Source organism: Euleptes europaea, chromosome 20 (assembly GCF_029931775.1).
Source record: "Euleptes europaea isolate rEulEur1 chromosome 20, rEulEur1.hap1, whole genome shotgun sequence".
Lineage (NCBI taxonomy): Eukaryota > Metazoa > Chordata > Lepidosauria > Squamata > Sphaerodactylidae > Euleptes > Euleptes europaea.
Genome location: NC_079331.1, coordinates 11,664,335 through 11,682,916, shown reverse-complemented (window position 1 = coordinate 11,682,916; position 18,582 = coordinate 11,664,335). Strand labels below are relative to the sequence as shown.

The 18,582-nt window shown below is 46.8% G+C and overlaps 1 protein-coding gene across 1 annotated transcript in view; it reads left to right on the top strand.

The window, feature by feature from the left end:
- HOMER2 (homer scaffold protein 2) overlaps positions 1-14,016 on the top strand; it is a 73,795-nt gene extending 59,779 nt beyond the window's left edge. The window contains exons 7-9 of the mRNA XM_056865679.1: positions 3,315-3,425; positions 9,021-9,101; positions 13,710-14,016. Coding sequence (XP_056721657.1) covers positions 3,315-3,425; positions 9,021-9,101; positions 13,710-13,898 — 381 coding nt within the window. The 3' untranslated portion in view covers positions 13,899-14,016. The remainder of the gene's footprint in view (positions 1-3,314; positions 3,426-9,020; positions 9,102-13,709) is intronic.
- Positions 14,017-18,582: the final 4,566 nt, after the last annotated feature.

Sequence of the window (18,582 nt, the reverse complement as noted above, 5' to 3'; positions counted from 1 at the left end):
TAATTTATTAATATGGTCACTGACCAGCAAAAACAAACAACCAAACTAACAAACAACAGCCACAACAGATAATAAGAAAACCACAACAGCTACTACAAATAATCTGAGCCTAAAAATTACATATTGCGTGTATGAATACAATTTATATAAACATCGCATAAATTGGTGTGACCCCCCCTTAATATTTTGAGTGATAAGGTATTTCTGTTACTCTTATCCTGTCAGGGTACGACGTATTTTAATAGCTGCAGCACAGAATTTAGCAGTCAAAAGTGTAAACTGATTTTTTTTTCATCAGTTAGGAGCTTCTTAGCCAGAAACGCATCTGGTTGGTCAGGGCAAGCATTAAGCAAAGGGGAAAGAACCCTTGGGCGGACTAATTAACCCACCCATTGCTCCCTTCCATAAACTGGAGTAGGCAGTAAGGTGACATTGACTGTCATTGCAGAGGATGGATCTGAACCAAGTGGTCCCTGAAGAACTGGCAGAGTTGCTGGGGATTGGCTTTGCTTGCTCCTGGTCACCAGTGGCCCTCTAGGGTAGCAGCCCAACAGGACATTTACCTGTAAGTTAAATGGCCAGTCTGCCCCACCGGTCCCCTGCAATCTGAAACGCACAAACACTTTCTCCCTTGGTTTGTACTTTCTAGTGCTGATCTGCAGTGAGGAAAAGTAAAAGAACTGGGGCATTGGAGAGAGAACTAATGAACGGGCCAGAAGTATCTTTCTGGGTACACTGTCAAACCATATAGATGTATGTCAGCTCTGAGTTCGCCTAGCAATTCCCAAAAAACCAGATGTCCAGGCAGGTATCCTAAGAAGCAGGTTTATTAAGGAAGGAGCGAGGAGCAGAAACTAATGTTAAGCTATTCATGGACTTCAATGGGGGGAAAGGGACAGGGCAGCACATAATAACAGAAATCAAACAGTACGTTGGTTGCCAGGACGATTCCCTGGTTCCCATGAAGGTTTACAGTTACAGTTTACAGTTATCACACTTTCAGCAATCTCAGCAAAAACAATAGCGAAGCTACACAAGTCAGAGTCTTTGGAGAGCCACCTGCGCTCAGGGCATGATTTCCAGGCCAGTGCCTGACAATGTAGATATATAGAGTGGGCTATGGTGGTGGGTGGTGCAAATATCCTCCTCACTCCTGGCTTTACATTCATGGGATAAAAGAATCGCAGCATCAGCTCTGTCCAATTGATCCCTGAACCCAAATGGAGGGGGGCAGGCAAAAGCATTTCTTGAGCATCTGTGGTGCTCCATTTAATGCATCCTTATTCTACCATGATTATTGTAATTTCTGAAAGCGCTTTCCCTTGCTTATCGACCAAATCGCTGCTCAGTAGACCCTAAACTGGGATTACCTTGGGGTGTGATAATGTCAAACCAGCTAGATCAGGGGTGGGGAACCTTTTTTCTGCCAAGAGCCATTTGGATATTTATAACATCATTCACGGGCCATACACAATTATCAACTTAAAAATTAGCCTGCTATATTTGGTCAAACATCTAGCCAAGAGGCACGACCAGAGACGGCTCCGAGTGTCTGCCACATAGTTTCTCCACGGCCTGGGTGGGAAAGGGTTAACACGGTTTATTGGGCGGTCCCAGCAGCTCCATAGCCAACGACTCTTCTGCAAGGGGGGAAAAAGGTTCCTTTTCTTGGCAAAACAAACTCACATCCGCCTTGAATAGAGGCTATTCCTGTCTACGGGAGGGGGCAGATCGCCAGTCTTAGATCCTTCTGAGCTAGAAATCTGCCAGGACCCACGAAGGGCCAGACCACATGATTTCGCGGGCCTTATACGGCCCCCGGGCCTGACGTTCCCCACCCCTGAGCTAGAAGGGTGCAAACCAGATGAGAGTCTCACTTGCTTAATGCAGAGTAGAGTGACTCTTTCCCCCATTGATCTGCTGTACATAAACGGCAGGCAGAGGAGAATTGCAGAGAGGTGTAAATTTAGAACTCTCTCTCTCTTTTTTAAAAAAACTGCAATCCAAGAATAGTAGTTTGTACTGTCACTAAAATAATATGGTGCAATCTATCAAAGGCTTTTAATTGGCCCACACGTTCCTGGCAGAGGCCTGCTGACAGCTGTAGGATTCTGTTTCTGCAAATACTGGTGGTAATAATTGAGCAGGTGACGTGTTTTTCTGGAAAGCTCAGGTCTGTTCAGCACTGGAGTAGTCATGTAACTCTTTCCCCCACCCAGTGCATTGTTCCCCAGACTTCTGGGGGGTGGGGGAAGTTCTTGAATTAATATTAAAGGTATACTTTAAGCTCATGCCTCCAAAAGGATTGTTTTTTTTTTTAGTGTGTACAGGCATAAGAGTAATCTTTCCTTGGGAGAAACCACTCCTGTGTATGAATCACTGTTCCCCGATTGGGAAGGAGGCAAACCCAGAGCAGACACGTGCAGAGTTGCAACAGGCACCCCCCCTTTACAAGGCACCAAGGAAAGCGCAGCCATTTTGGGGAGGGGCTGTGGCTCAGTGGTGGAGTATCTGATTGGCAGGCAGAAGGTCCCAGGTTCAATCCCTGGCATCTCCAGTTAAAGGAACTAGGCAAGTAGGTGACGTGAAAGACCTCCGTTCGAAACCCTGGAGAGCCGTTGCTGGTCAGAGTAGGCAATACTGACTTTGATGGACCAAGGGTCTGACTCAGAATAAGGCAGCTTCATGGGGATAGGCCACGGCTCAGTGGTAGAGCATCTGCTTGGCATGCAGAAGGTCTCAGGTTCAATCCCTGGCATCTCCAGTTAAAGGGACTAGGCAAGTAGGTGATGTGAAAGACCTCCAACCGAGACCCTGGAGAGCTGTTGCTGGTCAGAGTAGGCAATACTGACTTTGATGGACCAAGGGTTTGACTCAGAATAAGGCAGCTTCATGGAGATAGGCCATGGCTCAGTGGTAGAGCATCTGCTTGGAATGCAGAAGGTCTCAGGTTCAATCCCCGGCATCTCCAGTTAAAGGGACTAGGCAAGTAAGTGATGTGAAAGACCTCTGCCTGAGACCCTGGAGAGCCGCTGCCGGTCTGAATAGACAATACTGACTCTGATCGACCAAGGGTCTGATTCAGTATGAGGCAGCTTCATGTGTTCATGTGTCTTCACTTTAGCCTAGCGCCCTCTGCACAAGACCAGTTGGGGGAGAGGGGGTTCCAGGGCTTAAGCTCACCTCTGTAGCAGACACAGAACTGAGCAGATTGTGATGCATTGTGTTTAAAGGAAAGCGCTAGTAGATCTGAAGACCGGCTGTCTGGTAGAGAGGGGAACTTTGACTGGCTATGTTTTTGCTTCTCTTTGAAGATTGAAGAGCTGGAAGAACAATGCAGCGAGCTAGACAAGGAGAGAGAGCGAAATGTGCAGCTCAGCAGGCGACTCCAGGACCTGGAAACTGAACTTCAAGACAAGGAGATGGTATGTAAAATAAACGCCTGACTGGGAAATGGCTCTAAAGCCACGGAAATGTCCTCAGCTTCTTCAGAGAAATAGCTGCCTTCTTACTAATATTAAGACAGATTGCCCAAGCAGATCTGCAGCCGTTTGACACTTAAATCAAATTAATGTCCTTGAATAATTTTTGCAAGTAGTCAAATGCTGTTAGACGTCCATGCACTGCATTTTTAATTCAGTTCAGATATCTTTATTGGCATAACAAACATTTAGCTGAATACAATAAAACACACAAAAAGCTATAAGGCAGAACGGATTGCAGTCATACCAATAAGAAAATTAGCCACAATTTCTATAATGTTAGTGTCCGGATTGTTAAGAAGAGTGAGAACCATTAAATATTTGGGAGATCCCTCAATCTGAGTCAAGATAGGATTTAGAAATTTTAAACGTAACGTTTGATAGAAGGGGCACCGGAAGAAAACATGTTGGATAGTTTCAACCTCTTCGTTGGAGCAAGGACACAGTCTATCAGTAAGGGGAACACCAAGATAATGACCAGTTAATAAAGCTGACGAGCTGCACTTTTAATCTAAGCTGCAATCCATTTTTTAAAAAATGCAGTTAACAGAGGCTCCTCAGAAGGTGGGTGGAACGGTTATTTCAGTTTCCGAAATGAGCACATTAAGGCCTGCTGGGGAAATTGACTAGTAGGACTGGTGATCTTAGTAGGGAGCTCATGAGATTAGGGTTGGATCCTACTAAGATCACTAAATTTCCCAATGGCAGAATGGAATTGTCCCGCCCACTCCAGCCCTCTGATCTCCACAAAATGCTGTTCCTGGGTGATACAGGATCCTGAGGAACAACGTGGAGGGGGATCTACAGCGGGAAGGAAGAATAGGTGGAAATTGCCAATGTAGTCAGGATCTAACCCCACTTAGCTCTATAGGTCTCACTCAGTTTGACTGTAATGGCTTCTTCTTCAAGAGTTCTGAGAACTTACCGGTAGTTCTGTAAAGGGTATTTAGGTCAAAATTATCATGCATTCTTGAGTTCTTGGGGCCCTTTGAGGAAGAACTGTGTTCTGCTAGCAGGTTACATGAGAGTTTAGTTTACCTCCAGTGTATTGGGGTGGAGCCAGCATGGTGTAGTGGTTAAGAGCGGTGGTTTGGAGCAGTGGAGTCTGATCTGGAGAGCCGGGTTTGATTCCCCACTCCTCCACATGAGTGGCTGAGGCTAGTCTGGTGAACTGGATTTGTTTCCCCACTCCTACACACGAAGCCAGCTGGGTGACGTTGGGCTAGTCACGCTCTCTCAGCCCCACCTACCTCACAGGGTGTCTGTTGTGGGGAGGGGAAGGGAAGGTGATTGTAAGCAGGTTTGATTCTCCCTTAAGTGGCAGAAAAAGTCGGCTTATAAAACCAACTCTTCTTCCTCCTCCTCCTCCTCCTCTTCCTCCTCTTCTTCTAATTCTTCTTCTTCTTCTTTTTCTTCTTCTTTATATCACTATAGAATGTTTGTAGAGCAGCAATCCAGGTGCATTAACCCACCCACTGTATCAAACAAATCCTTCTCTCTAATTCCGCGCACAGTTTATACACCCCTCTTGGGAGCTTTTGTGTTCAGTCATCTTGAAGTACACACCACAGTCTCCTGTTGGGTCTCAACTCTCTCTGCTTAATAAAAGCTGACGCAAACACACAACCACGGTCTACAAAACATACTTGGAGCTCTTCCCTTCCTGCGTCTCCATTCGTGCCTCCTGTTTTGAATAGTCCTAGCTAGCAGTGGAGAAGAAGAAGAAGAGTTGGTTTTTATATGCTGACTTTCTCTACCACTTAAGGGAGACTCAAACCGGCTTACAATCACCTTCCCTTCCCCTCCCCACAACAGACACCCTGTGAGGTAGGTGAGGCTGAGAGAGCTGTGACTAGCCCAAGGTCACCCAGCTGGCTTTGTGTGTAGGAGTGGGGAAACAAATCCAGTTCACCAGATTAGCCTCTGCCGCTCACGTGGAGGAGTGGGGGATCTAACCTGGTTCTCCAGATCAGACTCCACTGCTCCAAACCACTGCTCTTAACCACTATACCACGCTGGTGACATTGGGTTGGATCCAAACCATGGGGTCAGATCCAAAGAAGCCCTTTCACTGCTGGGTAGATGCCTTTGGATCCAGTCCTAAGGATTTGGGTTCAGCCCCATGGTTGTAGCGTGAAATATATTCCTTGTATTCGATGGAAGTCGGTTTCAGGTAGCCGGCTCAAGGTTGATCCAGCCTTCCAGCCTTTTGAGGTCAGTAAAATTAGTAGTGTAGACAAGTGGGGAAGGCAATGGCAAACCACCCCGTAAACATAGTCTGCCTAGTAAACGTTGTGATGTGACGTCACCCAAAGGGTTAGTAATGACCCAGTGTTTGCACCTTTACCTTCATTGAAATAACAGAAGGCCGAGGTGAGGCAACCGGAGACTGATTTTGGGGCATCTGCTGCATGTCGACAGGAAGTTGCTGAAACCTTCCAGCTGTAGATCCTTCGTTGGGAGGGATCGAGTTTGTGCCCCGCTGGATTTTACTGTCGAAACTCTTAGGTTGACTTGAGCTGACGCTAACAGCCCAGATGCAAGAGAAGAAGAAGAATTGACTTTTATATGCCGACTTTCTCTACCACTTAAGGGAGACTCAAACTGGCTTACAGCCACCTTCCCTTCCCCTCCCCACAACCGACACCCTGTGAGGTAGGTGGGGCTGAGAGAGCTGTGACTAGCCCAAGGTCACCCAGCTGGCTTCGTGCGTAGGAGTGGGGAAACAAATCCAGTTCACCAGATTAGCCGCCGCCGCTCATGTGGAGGAGTGGGGAATCAAACCCGGTTCTCCAGATCAGATTCCACCACTCCAAACCACAGCTCTTAACCACTACACCATGCTCTTTTCAGGGCCGGTATAGCTAACGCTGTTCACAACACAAACCTCTTAGAAGAGCTTCAAATCAATGCATGGACAGAGTTCAAAGTGATGGGTTTTTCTGCACCAAGATGAATGCTTTACAGCAGTATGCCTCAAAGAGAACGATCATGATTCCTTCCTCCTCTCTTTCACGGGTAATAGCATTTCATAATGAGCGGTATTTTGTAACTTTCAAGACTCCCACTCAGCCAGAAAATGGACTCATGAATATTACAGGCTTCATTTCTGCTTACGACAGAGAGCTGCCCCAGCTTGCTTTCAGACTGCATTCTGACATTAGCCAGCTCCTGATTATTCTTGCATCAGTAAGACCAGCTAGCTCAGCACGGGATCTGCACATCTCTGCAGGCACCTTTGAAATCCCTGTGCTTTGAAGAACACTGAAAGGCCAGGGGCTAAAGACAGAGGGACATGGCAGATATTTATTTATGTAGATTATTTACATAGAATAGCTAGGTTGAGTCTGAGCGCGAGCTGGTGGCGGCCCTTCCAGTTAGACTTGGAATCCTTTGAGATTCTAGGAGGAAGGGTATTTCGAGGGTCTTTTGCTGGAGGCATTAGATTTAGGGAGTTATATAGTGATTCATCTGAAGGGCCAAGATCGCGGTACATTCTCCCCATATTGTCATCCTTTCCTGGGAGATCGGAAGAAGCTAAAGTCTCCCTTCTCTTAGCAGAGTCCTCTCGGGAGATAACCACTCAAGTAGCCAATTTTTGCCTCCGGTCTAGTGGGGTTCATAAACGGCTGACTGAAAACCTTTCCCCATAGAAGATCTTTCCTCCTCTTCTTCAAATCATCCCTCCCAGAATCATCAACTTTTGTTATTTTATTATTTTAACCTAACTTTGATTTTTATTCAAAACTGTATCGAAGTAAACTTGATTAATTGATTGATTATTTACATATTTCACCTTTCTTCCAACAGTCAAGACCCAAGGCAGGATAACTGCAACAACTTCTATAGAAAAACAATCTATTAAAATCAGAGCCCACATCTGCAAACTTCTGTCTGCTGCATAAGTTGTCTTGAATAGTTCTATCATGTGCCAGCCTGGACCGTGGGACCTCTCCTCTCTTGTTTGCCACCTGGTCCCTCCACTTAGCAGCCCTCCCGGTTATCACCTGGGCTGTCATTATTCGTTGTACCCCCAGATCGTGGAGACCTTTAGAAGTAAACACCAGCTCCTTACAAGAGGCTACTGAAGAGACGGGACCAGTATAATGCGGTTCTGACGGGCGGCCCCTGATGATGAATGAACCGCCATATTTTGCACAAGCTGAGGTTTCTGATGCCAGCGTGGTGTAGTGGTTAAGAGCGGTGGTTTGGAGCAGTGGACTCTAATCTGGAGAACCAGGTTTGATTCCCCACTCCTCCACATGAGCAGCTGAGGCTAATCTGGTGAACTGGATTTGTTTCCCCACTCCTCCACACATGAAGCCAGCTGAGTGACCTTGGGCTAGTCACAGCTCTCTTAGAGCTCTCTCAGTCCCACCTACCTCACAGGGTGTCTGTTGTGGGAGGGGAAGGGAAAGGTGATTGTAAGCCAGTTTGAGTCTCCCTTAAGTGGTAGAGAAAGTCAGCATATAAAAACCAACTCCTCTTCCTCTTCTTCCTCCTCCTCTTCTTTCTTCTCTTTCTTCTTCTTTCTTCTTCTTCTTCTTCTTCTTCTTCTTCTTCCCTCTGTTGTGGGAAACAGCTGTCAGTATAATTTCTGTCAATTTGTGCAACATTTAGCAAGCCCTTTTGTACAGAAACCAATCTTCCTGTTTTGCATCTAACCTCTCTTTTGGGCTTATAGCGCCATCCTACACAGAGTTTGAGGAGCCCCGTGGTGCAGAGTGGTAAGCTGCAGTAGTGCAGTCGAAAGCTCTGCTCATGACCTGAGTTTGATCCCGACGGGAGTCGGTTTCAGGTAGCCGGCTCAAGGTCGACTCAGCCGTCCATCCTTCCGAGGTCGGTAAAATGAGTGCCCAGCTTGCTGGGGGCAGTAAAGGGAAGATGACTGGGGAAGGCACTGGCAAACCACCCGGTAAAACTAAGTCTGCCTAGTAAACATCGGGATGTGACGTCACCCCATGGGTCAGGAATTACCTGGTGCTTGCACAGGGCACCTTTACCTTTTTACACAGAGTGATGCCTTTTTAAGCCTTTAGACTTCAGTGGATTTAGAAGGTCATAATGCTACTTAGCATTGGATTGCTAATTGCTTTACTGTAGGTGTCTTTCTATTTATTATTTCAGTACATTTTTCCTTGGGTAACATAGTTTTGATGTGTAGGTGCAACTGTGTGTGTTGATAATTTAATGAAGTAAAAAAATAACTTTGGTTTCTTGGAACTGAATTCTGCTGAGGTTGTGATGACATAATGAGGGTGGGGGAGGGAGAGGAGAATGATATTTGGTGTAGCTTCAAAACAAATAATTTTCTAATTTAATATATTAACCATTCATATCCTCCAGGAGCACAAACTTTTTTTCCTTGTTTTTTTCTCCCTGCATAATAATTTTATTTAAGGCCTCTTTTTAGAGGTTTTTGTAAAATAAGTTTTTTCCCCCTGTGTCTTGGGGTTTGTTTCTGTTTTAATATATATATATATATATATTGCCCCAGTTAAATTATATTACTTTCATATTTTTTATTACTTTCTTTAGGAACTGGAAGATCTTCGGAAACAGGGTGAAGTCATACCACAGCTCATGACAGAATGTGAATCGTTGTCTCACAAGCTGCAGGTATTTCTATCAGACATTTCCAGAATTAATCTTAAAGTGAAGGTATCTAGCTTCAGGGCTAAATCCTCCTGTAGGAAGGGGTGAAAGGATGTCTTGGCTTGATTATGGTAACTGGCATACACAGAGGCAAAGGCCTTCAGGCACCTAGGTCCCCATAGAGAAAAGCAGGTGCAGCCTCGCTCTTCTTCGCGCCGACGCTCCCGGGGTGAAAGGGAACAGCTCCTAACAGCAGTCCTCTCCCCGGCCCGGGAACACCTTCCGGGACGCCAGAATGTCTCCTGGGATGCCGGCGTGGGCCTTTACGCCGGTGGGACACCGGCAGAAGGCCCCTTCAGCATCCCAGGGTGGCGCTGCTGTGGCGGCGACCGGCATCTGGGCCACTAACGCCGGCATAAGTTGCCCGGATGTTGGTGCAGGGAGCCCGAACACCAGTGCAGCGCCTTCCTGGCCTAAGGGCTTTCACCCTTCAGGCTCAGGAATGCGCTGATAAGCTTCTTTCTCTCTTCACTGGGAGCAGGGCAGACATCCTGCTGACTTGCCCACCCAACCGATTTGATCTTGAGCTGGGAGTAATGGATTTCCTCAAGTTTGCTTAAGTGTTTTGGAGAGGTAGCTGTCATCCATCACCGCGTTGCTTCACCTGGTAAATTCCAGTCCGTGGATCCAGCGCTGATGGCTTTTCGCTCCTCAGAATAACAGTTTTGCCAGGCTGTAATCCCCAAGGATGAATGTGACAGGGGCTCTCGAGACTCCTTGCAAACGACAGCCGCCTACGCTGTTCGGACATCAGCTGAGAACTATTCCACCTTTTCTGCAATTCCTTCCAGCTTGCAAGCAGATTCAAGTGCTCTTACCACTTTTTCCCCCCCTCTGGGAAGAGGGTGTTACCCTAACCTACTCAGACAGCCGCCAGATCTGTGTTTTAAGTGATTCGGGTGTGATGGATGGGGGCAGCTCAGGTCAGAATGAAGAAAGTTGTTCACACCCAAGTGCAGAAAGAGCAAGCAGGGGATTTTGCAGCAAGAGAACTTACCTCCTTTTTACAAAAGTTACAGGGCTGCTATTCTCACAAGATAGAAGGAACGTATAGAATTATAGAATCATAGAGTTGGAAGGGACAACCAGGGTCATCTAGTCCAAGCCCCTGCACAATGCAGGAAATTCCAAACTACCTCCCCCACACACACCCAGTGACCCCTACTCCATGCCCAGAAAATGGCCAAGGTGCCCTCCCTCTCACGATCTGCCTAAGGTCATAGAATCAGCATTGCTGACAGATGGCCATCTAGCCTCTGCTTAAAAACCTCCAGGGAAGGAGAGCTCACCACCTCCAAAGGAAGCCTGTTCCACTGAGGAACCGCTCTAACTGTTAGAAAATTCTTCCTAATGTCTAGACGGAAACTCTTTTGATTTAATTTCAACCATTGTTTCTGGTCCGACCTTCTGGGGCAACAGAAAACAACTCGGCACCCTCCTCTATCTGACAGCCCTTCAAGTACTTGGAGATGGTTATCATATCACCTCTCAGTCTTCTCCTCTTCAGGCTCAACATACCCAGCTCCTTCAACCTTTCCTCATAGGACCTGGTCTCCAAGACCCCTCACCATCTTTGTTGTCCTCCTCTGGACACGTTCCAGCTTGTCTACATCTTTCTTAAATTGTAATATCTGCCTACCTTCTCATAAGGGGGAGAGAAAATGCTGGCCTAGCAAAAATGGCTTGGTGCAACCATGTCTTTGAGAATAGCTGGCAAAGTGAGGCAGTTGCTTCAGACAGCAGGTTCTGGTGGTGGCGGAAAGTGCCGTCAAGTCACAGCTGGCTTATAGTGACCCCATGGCATTTTCAAGGCAAGAAACGTTCAGAGGTGGTTTGCCGTTGCCTTCCTTCGCGTGGGCTGAGAGAGCTCTAAGAGAACTGTGACTAGCCCAAGGTCACCCAGCAGCCTTCATGTGGAGGAGTGGAGAATCGAACCCGGTTCTCCAGATTAGAGTTCGCCGCTCCTAACCACTACACCATGCCGGATCTCAGCAGGTTCTGGGCTCCATTAAAGATCAGCAAATGGCCAGTTTATGCATCGTGTATTGAACCATTGCTAGCCTGCTCCTTTTCATAATTAGTGGAATTGTTTTATCTCTTCCATGTGTTTTTTTAAATCATTGTAAGACAATTTGAGTGTTGTGATAATAATTTCTAATTAAATTATCTGCCACCCTACCAAAAAGACAAAGTAGTCCCCTCTCTGCTGGTTGAGAGAGATCCCAAAATAGCACTGGCAGTGGCCAAGTATCTCTCCACCATATTTTCCTTAAAGAAATAAAGGCTCCCCATTTACTGCTCAAGACCTTTGGGTCACAGGAGCTTGAAAGGAAAGGAAAGGAAAGGAAAGGAAAGGAAAGGAAAGGAAAGGAAAGGAAAGGAAAGGAAAGGAAAAGAAGTGTTATAATAACAGAATGGGGGGAAAGTAACTTTTCCAAGATGAATTACATTAGAGAAGTTTACTTTATTATCAATGTATTTCATTTTCAACATGGCCCCATCTGTGGATACTTAAATCCAGAGACCCCCCCACTAATGAATGGCCAAAAACTCTGCTACCATGGCAACTGTTGAACACATGAAGCTGCCTTATACTGAATCAGACCCTGGGTCCACCAAAGTCAGCATTGTCTACTCAGACCAGCCGCGGCTCTCCAGGGTCTCAGGCGGAGGTCTTTCCCATCACCTACTTGCCTAGTCCCTTTAACTGGAGATGCCGGGGACTGAACCTGGGACCTTCTGCCTGCCAAGCAGATGCTCTACCACTGGGCTACGGCCCTTCCCCTGTTAACTTTTAACAGGTACCTCAGTGTCATTCACCACGGTATATCCAGAAAGTGGGGAAATGCAGATATATGTTCGTACAATTACAAAATTATCAGCTGTCTTATATGAATGCCAAGTTCAGTCATCTTTTTGGTATTCACCACTGTTTGCGTGCATGCGTGCAATGTTATATATTACTGTAGAGTAGTGGTACTTGCTCCATGGTTCGCATACAGCCGCATTTGCAATTACCATCAAGTATTTACTTGTACTTCTTCCACCCCTGGCATGGTGGAAGAACCGCAGGGGGACTCTCAGCTCACTCATTCCCCCAATGCTGGCTGTTTCAAGGTGGGTACCCACCTGCCAACCACAAGCCCTTCCAGGCAAGGGCCTTGCCCACTTTCCTGAAACATGAGGCAGTTGTCAGGTTGGGTATCAGTACTTAGAAGAGCCATGAGTAGCATGTTAAAGAGCCCAAGCCACTGAGCATCACTGCTACAGAGAGCATTTGCATCAAAAACGTAACGTGATACTGGGTGTGTCTTTACGTTATGTAAACTGTAATCGCCTTGGATTATAAAACTGATTTAATCCGTTTGTATTGCAATGTTTGGAGTGTGTTTCCATAGCACATAGATTTGTGTGCAGCACCATTTCAAGGGAGGAAGGGGGGAATGTTTGGCCCTTCAACCTCAGTCTCCCAAATGTGTCTTGGGATGGCCTTTTCCTGGTCAGCAGAGCAGAAAGAGGAGCCCCGTGGCACAGAGTGGTAAGTTGTAGTACTGCAGTCCAAGCTGTGCTCACGACGGGAGTGCGATCCCAACAGAAGTTGGTTTCAGGTAGCCGGCTCAAGGTTGACTCATCCTTCCATCCTTCTGAGGTCGGTAAAATGAGTACCCAGCTTGCTGGGGGTAAAGGGAAGATGACTGGGGAAGGCACTGGCAAACCACCCCGTAAACAAAAAGTCTGCCTAGTAAACGTCGGGATGTGACGTCACCCCATGGGTCAGTAATGAGCTGGTGCTTGCACAGGGGACCTTTACCTTTAGAGCAGAAGGACATTTCCCTTCCTTTATTGGAAGAACCAAGTGTGTCAAATTAGCAACCCCACCCTTCAACACAAACCATTATCTGGCTCAGTTAAACTATTTGTTTTTCTTTTAAGAATGCAAAAAAGAAAATCTGAAAATTAAGCTTAGGGGTGGATAGGGTTAGCATTATATTTACAAAAATGAAAATTCTCCAGTTTACAAAAAAATTACATTTCTGCAATTTAAAATTTCACATTTTCCCAGTTTGCAAAAATGAAGTTTCTCCATTGTTGGAGAAACTTGATTTTTCTTCCCTGCCCTTATGCCAAAGGGAAGGGCTCAAAAGGTATGTGTTCTAAGATAAAGACACACATTTTAAGGTAATATTTTACCCAGAGCAGGATCCAAACCACCAGAGATCGTTTTTGGAACTTATTCTGAAATGCTCGCAATGACATTAATGCATGCAGAGCGGGGTGTGGAAATTCTAGCCAGGTTTTAAGATGATGCCCAGACTGACATAATTGAATGCAGAGCGTCTCTTCCACTTAATCCATCTCCTTCTGTGCACTAGTCAGATTAAAATAATGATGGCTATTCCCTGACAGAATTTGACTTGCCAGTGTGCTTGGCGTGGGTTCAGTAATAAAGATGCAGAGGGTGGCCGGGGGAAGGAGGGGAAGATGATGTTTAAAATCCACCTGGTGATGTTGGCTCGCTTTTGTAAATGTTTAGACTTTTTTGCCCCTGCAACTTTTTCTTTTCTTTTTAAGGCTGCTGAGACAAGGAATCAAGACCTTGAGGAGAAAGTCAGAGCTCTGCAGACAGAGGTGGAAGACAGCCGGCACAGGCAAAACAACCTTAAGACTGATTTACAGACTTTTTTAGACGTACTAGATGGAAAGATCGATGAATTACACGATTTCCGGCAAGGACTATCTAAACTGGGTATTGACAATTAGAGGGGGGGGGGATTTGTAAGTTTAACATGGGGGGGGTCTTGTTTAACCCGAAATGTCTCTTTCTCAAAAGGCAATTAGAGTATCCTTCTTGTTTGTAATGTAATTTGTATATAGAAGCATAATCTCCCCCCCCCCATTTTTTCTTTCAAAAATTTCTGTTTACTTTTTCTTTTCTTTAAATTTGAACATAAGGAAATTGTTTCTTTCTCTTCTGGCCTTTGAGGATTTATATACCAGTTGGGGGGGGGGGGGAGGATCTTGCCTCAGCGAAAGGGAAGTAGATCTACCTTAATATGCAGTTTAGTTGTTGCAAGGAAATCTTTTCTATCTCAAGGGCTGCTGGTGCTGCAACCATAGAAACAGGAAGCACGTCTTCTCTCCTCCCCTCTTTCCTGATCTTGATTAGCAAGCCCCATGCTGTTCTGTCCCCTCTTTTTGTGGAGCAGGCTGCAAGAAAGATGAAGCACCATTTCCCGATGGGTGTCCGCGGGCTTGGAGAAAAATGCCTTCAGAACAGCCATCGGCAAGTACAGAGCAACCACCACCATGGATGCTCACACCTGTAAGAACTCATCAGTGAGGTCTAATTTGAAGAAATGAGTCCGTAGGCTTGTAATATCTAGGAGGCCTCTCTTGTAGAATTCACCATGCTCAATACACGCTCAATACTCGAAGGGCTGTCATATAGAGGAGGGTGCCGAGTTGTTTTCTGTTGCCCCAGAAGGTCGGACCAGAACCAACGGGTTGAAATTAAATCAAATGAGTTTCCGTCTAGACATTAGGAAGAATTTTCTAGACCAGTGGTTCCCAAAGTGGGGCACACGCCCCAAAGGGGGGCAATTTGATTTTTAAGGGGGGCAATTCAAGAATGAGTTATTAACAGCAAATCTTTTGCATTTCTTATGGTTCTAGGCCTGGGGCCTCATATACAGTATATAAATATATATTGTGACATACACATTTTTAAAATTAAAATCAGAATGTACACGGCGGTCAGCTGGTGACAATGGAGAGGGGGAAAGCCCACTAATAGAGAGGAGTGGTGAGAGCATAGAGTTGACTAGAGAGTCACGGAGGGGGCATCAGGATTTTAGAGATGCTTAGGAGGGGCATGGCCCCAAAAAGGTTGGGAACCACTGGTCTAGACATTAGGAAGAATTTCCTAACAGTTAGAGCGGTTCCTCAGTGGAACAGGCTTCCTTGGGAGGTGGTAAGTGCTCCTTCCCCGGGAGGTTTTTAAGCAAAGGCTAGATGGCCATCTGTCAGCAATGCTGATTCTATGACCTTAGGCAGTTCATGAGAGGGAGGGCATCTTGGCCATCTTCTGGGCATGGTGTCGGGGTCGCTGTGTGTGTGTGTGTGGGGGGGAAGTAGTTGTGAATGTTCTGCATTGTGCAGGGGGTTGGACTAGATGACCCTGGTTGCCCCTTCCAACTCTGTGATTCTATGATTCTATTCTATACATGGACACTTAAGCCATGTGCAGACTGTAGGTCTTGACTCCGGGCACTTCAGATAGGATGGAGATGTGACCCCTTCCCTGCAAAGGTTGATGACAATTTCCTTTGCTCCAGCATCTTCAGTTTAAATCTGCATAATAGATACATTTGCTATCAGAATGTTAGGAAACTGGCTTCCTTCCTTTTTATTCTCTGAATCCAAGGGCGTTTCACCTGTGGAGCAAAGGTGGGGTTGCCAGCTTTGGGTTGGGGAGGAGATTGGCGGGGGGTAGAGTCTGAGGAGAGTGGGTTTGGCAATGGGAAGGACCACAGCTGTGTATAATACCACAGAGTCCGAAGCAACCATTTTCTCCAGTTGTAATCCTGGAGGATCTCCAGTCTTCACCTGGACGTTGGCAACCCTAATCAAAGGATTAGCTTAGCAGCCATCTTTATTGTTTCTGGCGAGTAGGTAGGAGGGTAAGCTCAGTTTCCACATGTGATATCAGGTGTAACAGCAAGCAGGTAACTTTGAATGGGGTGGTGCCGGAAGAGGGCTTATAGCAGTGTGCTAGAATAAAGATTCCATACAAGTATCCTTAAAGCCCACTGTAACCAAGCCAGAAGATGTTATGGAACCAGGCATGCAAGATGGCACCTTCCTTGTCTTTCATGGCCATTGATGGGAACCGTGCTCCAAGAGGTGGAGAGGCAGGCACTCTGTATACACTCAGAAACACTCATCTTTTATAATCTTTCTGTCTTATTTTGATACTAAACCCTGACATGGAAAATGGGTCTCAGGGCAGAGGTCGGCAAAGGTCTGTAAACTGCTCCATGTGGGTGTTTCCTCCCCACCCCCCGAGTAAATTATGAGAGAAAATGAAAAGGTTTATGGCATAGATGCTTCCCCATGTAGAACCAGTGGGGTGTAGTGGTTAAGAGCAGTGGACTGTAATCTGGAGAACCGGGTTTGATTCCCCACTCCTCCACATGAGCAGCGAACTCTAATCTGGTGAACCGGGTTGGTTTCCCTTACTCCCCCCACATGAAGCCTGCTGGGTGACCTTGGGCCGGTCACAGTCCTCTCCGCACTCTCTCAGCCCCACCTACCTCATAAGGTGTCTGTTGTGGGCGGAGGAGGGGGAGGAGATTATAAGCCGCTTTGATTCTTCTTAAAAGGTAGAGAAAGCCGGCATATAAAAACCAACTCCTCCTCCTCCTTTCAAGGGCCATCCAGAGGGAGGGAGTCTTTTTTGGAAGGGGGTAAGGATATGCTGTCAACAAATTCCTTCTCAGGAAGTCGGATATTAGCTCTCCACACACTCATACGCACACCGTCGCAGTGCCTTTATAGGTAACCGGCGTGCTGATTTTGCCAGACGCTCTCAAATAGGACCGGACAGCTCCTTGTTGAAACAGACTAGCAAACTATCACCTAAAACCAAAGTCCTTTTGTAGAACCAAGTAAAGATTATAATGGATCACGTGGAGAGGACAGCGCTGCACCCAATGCGAGGGCAAAATCCAACAGACTGTGTCTTGGCAGAGCCTGAATTATCACTGGGTCCCAACCCTGCCTTCGCTGTGCTTATTCCGAGAGAACCAGTCATGGCCTTTCGTAGACCCGTGATGTTACCAGGTTGGAAGGGCTCGGTGCTTTCTCATGGTGCTGCTTCCCACGCAGTTCCAGAAACATCTAAAGAAACATCTAAATCAGGGGTGTCAAACATAAGGCCCGCGGGCCGGATCAGGCCCCTTGAGGGCTCTCATCCGGCCCGTGAGCCAGCTGAGGTGGCCGTCCCCTCCACTCCCAAACTGGGCTGGCGAGTCTGCTGCAGGCTTCCCCAGTTCCAAGATGTCAATTATCAAAGACTGTTAAACAAAAGAAAATACTGTAATCGTAAAACACTGTAAAATAATATCATTAATTGGCTTTGCCTGTGTCTTCTGCAAAGTTTATCTCGCCGGTACCTGGCATTAAATTTACGGTAGACGTGGCCCGGCCCCACCAAGTGACATTTATGTCATATTCGGCCCTTGCAATAAATGAGCTCGACACCCCTGATCTAAATCTAGAGCTTGCGTGGAGTGTGAGGTGAAGCAGCGGCGTGGTTATCTCTTGTGCGAGTACTGAATTCAGTCTCCACCAAAGCAGCCTGTAAAAAGCCAGTGCCGCCGTGCTCTGGTAACATCAGCCATTTCTCAGTCTCCCTCATTATCCCCCCTTGTTACCACCACCGAGCTCTTGAATCCGGCTCTTTAATGCAGAAGTACCGGGACTCGAACATGGAGATTCACACACTTGAAAGGCGCACTCCACTTACTTTTTCACTCTGTTTCCTGGGTCCCTTTCCCTTCAGACCACTTCTAACGCTGCAGGAAAAGGAGTCCGTGTACACCCAGCATTCTGGGTTGTGTTTTGTGTGTATTTTTTGTCGTCCTGTCGGGGTCAAACACATTCTTCTTCAGGAATGTGTTTTTAAAGCATGCATTGCAACAAAAAGTTGGTAGCACGACATCTGTCTCCCAGTCTGCAAGCGGCTAGAGTGTGCTTGTGATTACTCTCCTTCTCTTGCGAAGTGCCGGCCTGAAGATGGCAGTTTAAATGTCGGCGTTCATTCCTGCAGGGGAGAAGGAGCTTAGCAGAGGCTGGTCACAGCTCCTTAGCTGTCGAAAGCTAAAATCTATTCTTTGCTCCACTGATGAAACAGTTGCCTGCTCTGCAGATACGCAGATAGCCCTGTGTAAAGATGCCCGGTTGAATTGTAAGGTAGTGGAGGTGACAGAGCCTCTTGCGGCAGTAAGATAAGGCGCTCTGCCATGCCAGACGGGCAGGGAGGGTGTGTAGAGGGGTCTCTGGCTGCTGCTGGTCACGTCCTCCTAGAGAGGAATACCACGAGCAGAAAGGAGAGGCAAGAGGCTAAGGATTCAGCAAGCCCATGGACACAAGAAAGGCCTAAGGAAGAGTTGGACAATGAGTGTGCGTGTGTGTGTGAAGTGTCCCAGCTGACTTATGGTGAACCCGTAAGGCTTTCAAGGCAAGAGATGCACAGAGGTGGTTTGCTGTTGCTTGCCTCTGCCTAGCAACCCTGGACTTCCTTGGTGGTCTCCCATCCAAGTACTAACCAGGGTCAACCCTGCTTAGCTTCTGAGATCTGATGAAATCAGGCTAACCTGGGCCATTCAGGTAAGGGTAAAAGCTGAACAGAGGTGGGTTGCCACTGCCTGCCTCTGCATAGCAA